Here is an 11,954-nt window from a genome sequence, read left to right as displayed (position 1 = left end):
TAGAAGGGGGACAATAAATATCCAAATAATTTGGTTAGGTGTAGGGGAAGATTTATGTCATCTTGTCTTCAGGAGATTTTATTAATTTACTTTATTAAGTCTGATCAGTTGTACAAATCTCATTCTTAACAAAGGCTAAAATAAAGAGAAATTATTGTGCTTGCCAGCAAGAACCCTACCGTTATTCCCCACATTCACAGTATTTTATTATTCCACTTCTCCCCAATTTACCCAGTGTCTGATATGCCTACTTGTGTCTTTGAAAATGAATTATATAAGGCTTTGTAGTTTTGCAGCCATTCGTGGACAGTTTTAAATAAGTCCTACAAATAAGCATTGGCTATTAAATGCTCCAGGACTAGAATGTCATTTTGGACATTTAAGTACTGTGCACATGCTAGGCAGAGATGGTAGAGGGACTCACAACTCATAAACACATCATATTTTTTCTATGTGGAGTAAGATGATGGCAAGGATCTTCAACTAGTAGGCATAAACCACAGGACTATTGATATGTATTAGATTTTTCTTGAAGGTTGAGTGATTTTGAGAAATGAATTGTTATAACAAGAACATTTTCAAACACCCAGCACTTGGGAAACATAGATCAGGGTTGGCCAACCCTCCTGGAGAGCTAGCAGAATTTTCTTCCAGACCTATTTTAAACATTACGCACTCAAGCCACCTTCAGTGCACACACCTGCCTTTCTCCGTCACACGCATCAGTGCTCATTGAACTCACGTTACTTTTGTATATTCCTTCACTATATCTGTCTGTTTCCTAGCTCTGTTACCTGCTTCGGGATTGATTGTCATCTGTCTTTGTGTTTCCCAGTTCTGACGCTGTTCCTGTCCTGTTGCATGTCCGTTCAAAATTAAATGTCAACTCCCCGCACCTGCTTCTCTTCTCCAGCATCATTCCTTACAGTTATGGAGATTGTACTCCTATTAGAGAGATGGTGAGAGAGACACTTCCTCAGGATAGCAGCAGTCCTAATATGTTCCTCAGCTCCGGGGTAAGTATGAGTCGCCATCCCAACAGACCAGAGAGCTCGAGGGAGCTGAGGGTCCATAATGAGAACCACTTGATCCATAGTAATTTCTCTTCCATCCTTCCTCCACTTCTGTGTTTCCTGTAGACTTGGCAAGTAAAAGCGAATGAACTCGGACCAAAAGTGATCGGCAAGGACTTGGCTATGCCGCCAGCGGCGTTTCTCTTTCATGTTACTGGAGTCAAAGAAAACCTGAGGAAGAGAAGAGTCATAGCATCCCATAAGTAGGCGGCTCGGTGTGCCGGGATCTGGGTCTGCGACATCGGAGGAGATGTACCTGAGAGGTTTTGAGATCAAGATTCCCTCCACTTCGATAAGCACAGTGCGGAGCACGGTTTCAGTGACAGTCTGTTCCTTGAGTATAACCTTGAAATGTAGTCTTCACTGATTTCCCCTCTCTTTCCCATGTTTCACTAAAGTAAGGAGCGCTTGGTGGGTTGAACCGGAATGTTATCCTCTGTTCGGCCAACTGTTCCTTCAGGTGGGGGGCCATCACTTTGAAGGCCTCTCGCAGTTCTCTGTCTCCTCCAACAAGGTTCGTACCATTGTCCAAAAGAAACTCGAAAGGCTTGCCTCGATGTTTTAGAGACATCAGGAAGGCATCGTCATCCAGGCTCTCCAGGAGGTCCAGGTGGGTGAAACGGCTGGTCATGCATTTGTAGATGATGGCTCCGCCCCTCACTGCTCCTGGTGACATTGCAAACAGGTGTGCTGAAACTTCCGGATGGCTTCTCTTTCCCGCAAAATCCAGTATCTACGGCACAGTTCCACCAGAACCCTCTCTGGGCCCAGGATGGAGGAGAGTCTAGTCGAAATCTTGAATGAGTAGCTTGGTCAGCGGATGATACGACTCTAAGACGATGGGGTGCATAGCATTCATCTCCAGGTGCTCTGCTCTTTGCAGTCTACCGCCAACTCTAGGGAGTCCTGAATCCTTATCATACTCAGGAGACAAGGGACCCAGATGACTGTTAGAAGGTATAGACTGGTTTGACATGATGGCGTTGACCTCTTCAGGAAATGATTCCATCTGAGCCTGCTTGGTTCGCTGCGGCTATGTAGTCAACTGCATCGCTGGGTGAACTGGAGTGTGGATCGGTCGCCCTGTGTAAGGATCTAGTTGCTGCCTTCATGAGGTCTTTCTATGTATCAGAACTGCTGATATCTGGGAACTGAGGACTGGAACTGACAGACACATGTCCGCAGAAGGCTCATTTCTTCAGTTCGCTGTCATCAGGCTTCGGGTCAGCAGAAGGCATTGAAGGCCACTGATCTTCTGAGTGTTGGAAGACCTCAGGAACTTGGTGCCATCGATGTGGTTGGGCCAGCTCTTTCAAGGTCTTGCCCAGAGTGATGTCATCTGCCGGGTTGTTCGCGGTATCCACATACTGTACCTCCAGTTGACTACATCCGTAAGGTTCTGAATCTATGTAACATGAGTTCCTACGTAAACCTTTTATCTACAAGATTCTGACTTGAGACAATGAAGGACTGTGGTGGAATCGGCCCAGAGGATGACTTGTCCGATAGGCAGGGTGAGTTTCTCCTTGGAGGACACTGGCCAGCTGAGCCCCAGTGAGTACAGCACTCAGCTCCAAGCGTGGCATCGACAGCTGCTTCTTCGGCACAACGCAGAGTTTGAGATGATGTGAAGCTCCGCCTCTTTCTCCTAGGTTGGCGTGGTGTGGTTGTGTCAGTGGGATAGGCGTTGTTCCTGGTAAGGGAGATATTCAACAGCATAATCACCCAGGTGAGCTGGGGGATATCTGTCTCTCTGTAAACGGGCCGCACGGATGGGTCAGGTGTGTCCGTATGTGTTGGATCAATCTCTTCGGATGGTTTACTCAATCCGACTCTGAAAGACCATGAATTAGAGGTTGATGACTCTGGAATTTATACACTGATTGAGTAGGTGAAGTTATGGAGTTTGTATTCTTATTAGAGAGACGGTGAGAGAGACACTTCTTCAGTTTAGGGTTCTTTAATGTTGATTGGAGATTAACAATGTTTGCGATTCTGTGCCATGTCACTCAGCTGTGAATATCCAATTAACTGTCAAATTATCCATACAAGATAGACGTGGTGAGCTGCACATGGTAATGAACTAAACACTCTGCCAGCTTGTGATAGCTGTGATGTCATCACTGAGAAAATATGTTACAAAAAATGGAATCCACCAAAAATCTCAAAATAACAAAGTCGCCAAATTTGAGTGTTCGGTTAATGTTCAAAGCATTCTGAATACACCTGACCTGTGTTTTTTTCACCCTGGTCATAAGCCATGTCAAAATACATTGAATTCCAGGAAATTAGCTTTAAAACAGTAAAATGTTCTTGGGGGAGGACCCCAGACCCCATCTGGGCAAAATCTCACTCCAAGCATTCTTCAAAGTTTGGCAGCCCTGCATTAAATTACGCCCTTTTTGTGTATGCCAATTTTTACTTTGTGGCTGGGGAATCAGTCTTTGTGGCTGTGTTATCTAATGGAAACCGTTTTTATGAGCTCGGTCCAAACAGGCAGCACAATTCTGATCTTTTTTCCACTAATTAGTATTTTGACCAATCGGATCAGCACTGAAAATGTCTGATGTAATTGGTAAAAAGACCAATTAGTGGGGGAAAAAAGATCAGAATTGGGTTGCCTAAGTAAACGCAGCCCATGAACTCCGTCAGAATTTTGACGGCCATAAAACACGCCCCTAGCCGCGCACCTTCTCCCGCAGGCCGTCAGTGTGATTCAACAACACGCTTTACGCTCCTTCAACATCCATCAATTCATTCACTCAGTCATAGCCATGCAACGACAATGGGAACGGATATTTAAAAACTGCAAAGGCAAACAACAAAGAAAAGAGGTCACCAGGCGTAAATGGACAAATTGTGGCTTATATCGTGTTTTCAGGTTGTTTTCTGTTATGAAATGGATCAGATCATAGCCTTATGTCGCGTGCTGCTGTCAGTCTGCTGCTGCTGTGGCCGCGTGCAGATGTGGACATACTAGTACATTAGACCATTCACCCCGCGAGCTATTGTCTTCCATCCTCTTCCACTCCATCCGCTCGCTCCGGGCCAAACTGGCGTGTGCGTCCCTCCGCAGGTATGTCTCTCCGTCTCTCTGGCAGATGGGGCGGGAAACAGGTGAGTTCCATTTTTTCGATTTTTATGTTCTTTCTTTTCTTGTTCTTTTGTTGTTTCTGTGGAGTTTATAGTGTCCTGAGTTTTCGCTACCGACGAGGGAGGCCATATACAAGTAGCCTAAGCTTTAAGAGGTCACAGGTTTAAAAGGATGGTTCATAAACATTTTTTAAAATAAGACTGACAGACTGTTCACAGCTAATCTCCGCAGAAATTAAACAATGTTAAGTATGATCCATTTTATGTATACAGCAATCAATAAAAGCAGAAGCTATAGCCTATAATAACACACTGTATTAATGACTAATCGTTTATTCCCTTTACCCAAAATTAAAGAAAACAAAAGAAGAGTAGTCTAATCCTATTTGCGCTTTTTGAGGGTTAACTGGTGAAAAGAACAGTAGGCCTATGTTAAAGTTGAATGAGTTTGCCACTCTCTCCTCCCTCTCTGCATGGGACAGAAGCCAACTCTGGAGAGGGATGTTTCCTTCTTCAGCCGGTTGTCCTAYTGGTGGATTAACAGGTAACACTCAATATTAACATTTTCACATTAGATGCATCATTATCATTAAACATAATGTATCTGATGTATGTTACGTAACTGGCAGATTTTTTGATTGATGATGTCCTTTGTGCTGTGGTTGCTGTCAGAGTCGTGTCAGCGGGCCATAGGAGGGGGCTACAGCTGTCGGACCTGTGTTGCCTTGGTGATGAGGACTCAGCCCAGAGTTTATGCTCAGCCCTCCAGCAGCAGCAGCACCGGAGGACAGAGGGACAGAGTCATAGCCAGGAGTCAGGAGAGGAGGAGTCACTGGGTGGAAACACCTCCCACCCAGGTGTTCACCTGTCTGGCCCCGCCCTGCTGTGTCATCTGTATGGGTGGCTCCGCCCCTCACTGCTCCAGGTGACCCTGCTGAGGATGACCTCTGACCTACTGGCCCTCTTGCCCCCTCAGGCCCTCAGGTACACACACACAAACACACACACACACACATAAACACGCTCATTGACACACCAAGGTACACATTTCCTGTGGCGTTATCTTCAAATGCATATTGTTCCCATATTGCTGAATGAATCTGTAAAAAATGTAATAAAGCATTTATAAAAGTGTAAGAGCACAGAACCTCTAGATTCGGCAAGAATATACACAGGTGATAGATACCCTCTTCCTTACACCGCACCGCCTCACCTGTCCCCCAGGTGTGGCATTCTCTACTGTGAGAACCAGCCTGTTTTTGATTGGTCTGGACTTACCCATGCCCTGGCACTATTGGCTGCTGTAGTGTGCCACGCCCTGGTCCAGCAGGTGTGTGAGCGTCACAGCAGGATGACTGAGGTCAGAGTTCAGACAGCGCTGACTGGAGCCTTGTATAAACAGGTACAGAGACATCCACCTCTCTCTCTCTCAGTGAACATACATTAAATAAAATAACACTGTTAAATGCTTGCCCTCCTTGTCCTTACACCCCCCTTTCCCTTCACCTCTCCACCCTTCCTCTCTCTTTCCTCTCCCTTCTCTACTGTAGGTCCTGTCCCGGTGCAGTATTCCTGGGTGTCTACCCTCCCCTGCCCCATCGTTAACCCCACTCCGGGCTGACGTTGGACGGTTAGCAGAGCTCCCAGTCTCCCTGTCTGCCCTGTGGTCTTCCTGGGTGCAGGGGACAGTGTGTGTGTGTATGCTGTGGAGAGAGCTGGGTCCCTCTTCTCTGGCGGGACTAGCTGTATTGTTACTGCTGGTACCGCTCACCTCTGCTGTACAACGCAGGGCAAGGCTATTACAGGTAACAGAGTGTGTTTGTGGGTGTGTCTGGCTGCGTGGCGCAGACCTGTGTATGTGTGTAACAATGTCTTTTCCCCCTCAGAGAAGCCAGGAGAGAGTGAGGGGAGAAAGACAGCAGCTCGTGCAGGAGATGCTGAACGGAATCAAAGTCTGTCTCTCACACTCTTTTTCAATTTCTTAGTAACCTCAAGACTCCTTGGCTCCTGTCTCTTTCTCTTCTTCTAAGTTATCTAATATCTGTTGTACTCAACTCTCTCTATTCCCACTTCCTCTCTATCTTCCTCCCTCTATCCTTCTAGACGGTGAAGTTGTTGGTCTTGGAGGCGTGGTTCCAGTGCAGAGTGGGCATTGCCAGAGAGAAGGAGCTGGAGACGCTGAGGATTCTGGGATTCCTGACGGCCTTCTCCCTATTGGACCGCGTCTGTGTGCCTTTCCTGGTCCGTCTTTGACTGCTGACCTCTCCTGACATCTCTCTCCCTCAGAAATACCCTAACAGACAGGTGCAGTAGAGTTTGAAGGTCAGTGTTGGACTGGGACACCAGCTGAGACTCTGCCGACACTGTAGCTCTCCAGGACCAAGGCTGCCTAGTTCAGTCACTAAACAGTACAAAAGTGTCAATATCATCAACACTGACGAGAAAGTAGACCTGCATAAGCCTTGTTAATGAATTGGGATTTGTGTTTAAAAAGCCCCCTACTTTAGTGTGTCCCATGGTCCCTCTGGCCAGATAGAGAGGGTAGTTGCTTAGCCCTGTCCTAAGCTGATCACTAATACAGACTCAGCGTTGTGGGCAGTCTGGGACATTGCGTGCGTTTCATTTTTCGGTCGTAATCTTCCTACCACCTCTCTGACCCAGAAGCTGATATGCAATCTGAGGGATCCAATCAGCATCCAATCACAGCTTTCTGTCCAGACTGGTGTCTGCCTACCTGAGCCCTGGAGAGACAAACCTAACACGCACATACAGCACTGGAAAGGATATTAGATATTTCAATAATGTGCAGAGATCAACCATAATCTGACCGGATCACAGATAAGGATCAGTGATTATCGATGAATGGATCTGGGATCGGATAGTTTGGTCTGTGATTGTTATTGTAGACTGATGGATACTGTAGATGAGGACTGATATATGGTGATGGATGAGTAACATGTACTAACACACACACACTCCCCTTCCTCTGTGTCTCTACAGGTGTGTGTGTCCAGTTTGGGTGTGTATGTGCTGGTGGATGATGGTAACGTTCTGACAGCGTCTCAGGTGTTCACCTGTGTTTGTCTGTTCACACTGCTACGCTCACCTTTTAACCTACTGCCCTCCCTGGCACTGCACCTCACACAGGTAACACACACACACACACACACACACACACACACACACACACACACACACACACACACACAGTAAAGACTTCTGCCTAACCCCGCCCTGTTTCTTTTTGATTGACAGACCTGGCACTCCCTCTGTCATCTGGACCACTTCCTCTTCTCACAGGAAGTCTCTCACACAGGTAACTAACTACAGGTATTTGTTTAACCTTTATTTAACTCGGCAAGTCAGTTAAGAATACATTTTTATTTACAATGACCGCCTACCCCAGCCAAACCCAAACCTGGATGACGCTGGGCCAATTGTGGCTGCTCTATAGGACTCTCAATCACGGCGGATTGTGATACAGCCCGGAATCAAACCAGGGTCTGTAGTGACGCCTCTAGCACTGAGATGCAGTTCCTGCGCCACTCGGGAGCACACCTGTGTAGTGTGTAACACGCGCACGCACACGCGCACACACACACTTACCTAGCATTAGCATGATACTGTTCAAATCTGACCTGATCCAACCCTCTACCCTCTGTGTGTGTACCGAAATCCTTTTTCTAAATCTTTATGAATCTCTTTTTCAGAGAATGGCACTCTTTTAGAAAATGGGGTCAAGAAAAGCTGTCTCGAGGAGCACTCAGATCGGTGTGTGTGTGTGTTTTTTTCTGTTTATTAACTAGAAAGCATGTCCCCTGTCATCCCTAAGCTGTAGTGTGTTATGTTATTACCTAACCTGCTTACACAATAATGAGAAGGCTTGGATTACACACACACACACACACACACACCACAACAAGACACACAGAAGTGTGCACAGCACATGTAAAGTGATGTGTCGACGCACTAGCCATCACGTGCAGGTAAGATTCAGACCACAACAACGGAGCCTACAGGCACAGCACTATATATCACAACCACACAACAAACACAGAATGATTCCAGTTTCCCTCTGGCCATGCGACATCAAGGGACTGACCGAGGCTCATCCCCAAACTAATCTCTGCCTCTGATTGGACAGCGTCCTCATCTGTGCTGGTCTGATTGGTCAGGTGGGGTGGGCTTATGCAGGGGAAAAATGTGAGATTATGTCAGCAAGGTCGGGTTGAGGTGAGTACAAGATGAGGGTGAGAATTGGTGTATTGTGAGAGAGTGGAAAGGGAGGTGGTTTTGTGCAGAGGCTGAGATTTAGAGGTGAGAGGTGTGTGTGTGTGTGTGTGGTGGTGTGTCGTGATGTGTGTGTGTGGTGTGTGATGAAGTAATGAGCATGTAGTGCGTGTGTTAGTGTGGTGGTGAAGGCTATGATCATGGCGTAGTTTGAGGGGTTAGAAAGGCTAAATACAAAGCTTTCTAAATCCACAACATTAACCCCTCACAGAGATAAGAGCATTAGACACACAGAGCAGAAGCCCTGACCTGGTCCTCCCCGTATTACTACGTTCTCTTCATATATATTCTCTGATCTGTGGTCATGCATCACGCAGCACGATCAGGACAGTACAAATCACACATACATATTTTTCCTTCACATAACCCTTCCCCCTATCATTCCTCGGCATACAGATCTAGGTCAAGTGAGGACCTTGAAGACAGAAGCAACAACGCGCATGTACCTACTGCCCAAACATGGTGTGAGTACACAGTATATGGTATATCTATATTGACCAATTAGATACATTAAAACAGAATCTGTCCCGAGGTCAGCTGTTTATAACCACACGTATTTCCTCTTCTAATCCCAACCTTGCCGTTTACAAAGTGACAAAGAATAGTCGTGTGTGTATTCTCCCTGCAGGTGAGCGGTGTGTGTATCGCGGCTGTACCTGCATGTGTGTGGCTGGGCTGGTGTTTGTTGAACTGTATTATCCCAGTGGTGTTTGTGTGGTGGGTGTGTGTCATGACCGGTCTGTTAGCCGTGTGGACCAGACAGGCTAAAAGAGACTACAGGGGCTGGAGGAGTGGAGAGACCTACGAGACTCACGACTATCTTGTTACGCTGTACTGGGGCTGCTGCAAGGGTGGTGTGTGTGTGTGTGTTGGGGGATGTGTGTGTGTGTGGTGGGTGGTGTGTGTGTGTGTGTGTGTGTGTGTGTGTGGTGTGTGTGGTTGTGTGTGTGGTGTGTGGTGTGTGTGTGTTGGTGTGTGTGTGTGTGTGGTGTGTGTGGTGTGTGTGTGTGTGTGTGATATTGCTGTCGTGTGTGTTGTAGTGATGCCTAACTGTCGTAACTCACAGCGTGTATTCAGCTTGATCCGTTACCTTGGTGCTGTTGTGGCATTAAGCCAGTAACTGGTGGCTTTCTCTGCGAACGGACCATCTGCACAAGTCTGCTCACTATTAGTCCTGCTCATGGTATGTCTGCGGCTCCGCCTTCCTCTCAGGATTCCTACCACGATCAACACCCTCTTCCTCGGGTCGCTGCGACGCAGCCTCTAAATCACAGGTGAGAGAGGATCTGTAAGCAATCGACATTTGGCCCTTATTTTCTTAAAAAAATGTATAGAAATATAAGTTAAAATGTATTCTCTGTCTTCTCGTGTAGGAGATGTACGTGTTTGAGCGAGCTTAAGTTCCCCCGCCACCTCCTCTCCTGGCTCTCCTGTTGGCTGCAGGTGTTTTGTGACAGTGCTGACTGATTGGTACTTCCCTCTCTTCATCCTGAATAGTTTGTCCTGACTTACCTCTCTCAAAATAACAGGTAAACATTGTATAGCATTTTGTAACAGTAATGGTATAATTACATGTAACAGTATGGTAATACATGTAACAGTATGGTAATACACATGTACAGTATGGTAATCCATCGTAATGTATAGGTATACCAGACATTGTAATGGTATGGTATTACATTAAATGATGATGAGATATAGGACATGTTAATTGGTATAGTAGTTACATGTAATGGTATAGGTGGGTATTAACACTGTAAACTCGCGCTCACTGCGGTATGCGGTATTACGTTAACATGGCGTGGATAGCTGGCAGAGGTGATCAACATGTTTATATATACATCAGTTTAATTTTATATAGCCGGTTAGCTGGTATTTTTATGCTTAATTAACTCTCGCAGTGCTGTACCCAGACACCAGCCTAAAACCCCAACAGCAACATGCAGGCTGTAGAAGCACTGGTGGCTAGGAAAAAACTCCCCTAGAAAGGCCAGGTATTACATGTAATGGGTATAAAAGGGATAGGATACTCGAACTTTCAGGGTTATTTGCGAGAATATCGTTGGTATAACATTTCGTCAGGCCATAATGGGCAGCTCCAGTTAGAAGCGATCTGATGGGTGTGCGTGAAGATCATTACATGTAATAGGCGTATGGCTCAATGACGCAGAACTCACATGTAATGGTATGGTATAACATGTAATGGTATGGTATAACATGCTAGCATTAGTTGTAGAGTTGGAGTTAGTGGTACCGATTCTTTTTATTATGTATATCGTATAGGGAGCAAAATCAGACATCGTACATGGGTCACTGGTTATCAAATGTACATGGTATGGTATAAGCATGTATAGATCGGTACATGCGGAATTATACACAAGACTAATGGTTATGAGTATAACATGTAATGGTATTAACATGTAATGGTCATTACATGTATGGTAATGGTAGATAACATGTAATGGTATGGCATTCATGGAAAAGTTGTTGTTATAATTCTGTTCTGTTCATGTATTAGCATCTATTCTCGGTTGCTGGTATGGTACTAAACATGGTAATGGTAGTATACAGCAATGTAATCCGCGTATGGTATGGTATAACATGTAATGGTATGGAGCCACACAGAGCCACATCAATTTACAGAAATACTCATAATAAACATTGATAAAAGATACAAGTGTTATTCACAGATGGTATTGTATAACATGTAATGTGTGTTTTTGATGCCTTTAGTCTGTCTATATGCTGTAAGTGCATTCCTGTCCACTAGATGGAGTAATCACATCACTGACTCACTGATCTGCTTTAGTTTCTGTAAGAAACACATGGAGACAGAGTTATGTTACTCGCAAACTGCATTTTTCTCTAATACTCGCCTTCTGTTCTTCCATTTCTCTCCTCCATCTATTTATCTATCCTCTCTCTCTCAGTCATACTACAGGTCAGTCTCGGGTCAGGTGAGGAGGATGGTTTCAGACTCTGCCTCCTCTCTCTCATCCCTCCTTTCTGAGTCACACAGGGATGAGGTCACCAGTGGTAGTCATGACGACCCCTTGACCCGTTGCTATGGTGCCCTCAACGAGCACCTGGTGTGTCGCTACAACTGCATTTTATTGGACAGGTTAGAGGACAGGACCCTTTACACACAAACACATTCACATAACTCATACATATTACAAACACAGAAATACTGTGTGTTAATAAAATGTTATCTCTCTCTCTGTCTCTCTCTCTCTCTCTCTCTCTCTAGGTGGGTATCAGTGTGGTTGGATGCCTTTGCAGGACTGGTTCTGTTCCTGGTCTCTGTGACTCTACTGGACTCTGAGGTAGACCCCAGTACTGTAGGACTGGTCCTGACTTACACCCTCAGCCTGAGAGAGGTTCTTCATCTCCTGGTCCAAGCCAGCTGTGGCGTAGAGAGCAGTGCTGGTGCCATCCAGAAGATGGACCAACACGCACACATGGAGAGAGAGGTAGGCTACAGTGTAGAGAGAGAGA

General features: G+C 45.8%; 1 protein-coding gene across 1 annotated transcript in view; it reads left to right on the top strand.

Annotated features, from left to right (window-relative positions):
- Positions 1-3,796: 3,796 nt before the first annotated feature.
- abcc13 (ATP-binding cassette, sub-family C (CFTR/MRP), member 13) overlaps positions 3,797-11,954 on the top strand; it is a 17,949-nt gene continuing 9,791 nt past the window's right edge. The window contains 15 exon segments of the mRNA XM_070446810.1: positions 3,797-4,190; positions 4,649-4,710; positions 4,839-5,150; positions 5,391-5,568; positions 5,717-5,971; positions 6,053-6,118; positions 6,270-6,407; positions 7,167-7,313; positions 7,422-7,482; positions 7,877-7,937; positions 8,140-8,152; positions 9,085-9,222; positions 9,225-9,307; positions 11,227-11,577; positions 11,707-11,929. Coding sequence (XP_070302911.1) covers positions 4,152-4,190; positions 4,649-4,710; positions 4,839-5,150; positions 5,391-5,568; positions 5,717-5,971; positions 6,053-6,118; positions 6,270-6,407; positions 7,167-7,313; positions 7,422-7,482; positions 7,877-7,937; positions 8,140-8,152; positions 9,085-9,222; positions 9,225-9,307; positions 11,227-11,577; positions 11,707-11,929 — 2,127 coding nt within the window. The 5' untranslated portion in view covers positions 3,797-4,151.

This window comes from Salvelinus sp. IW2-2015, linkage group LG14 (genome assembly GCF_002910315.2).
Source record: "Salvelinus sp. IW2-2015 linkage group LG14, ASM291031v2, whole genome shotgun sequence".
Classification (NCBI taxonomy): Eukaryota; Metazoa; Chordata; class Actinopteri; order Salmoniformes; family Salmonidae; genus Salvelinus; species Salvelinus sp. IW2-2015.
Note: the sequence above shows the minus strand (reverse complement) of the source record. Positions and strands in the feature narration are given on the sequence as shown.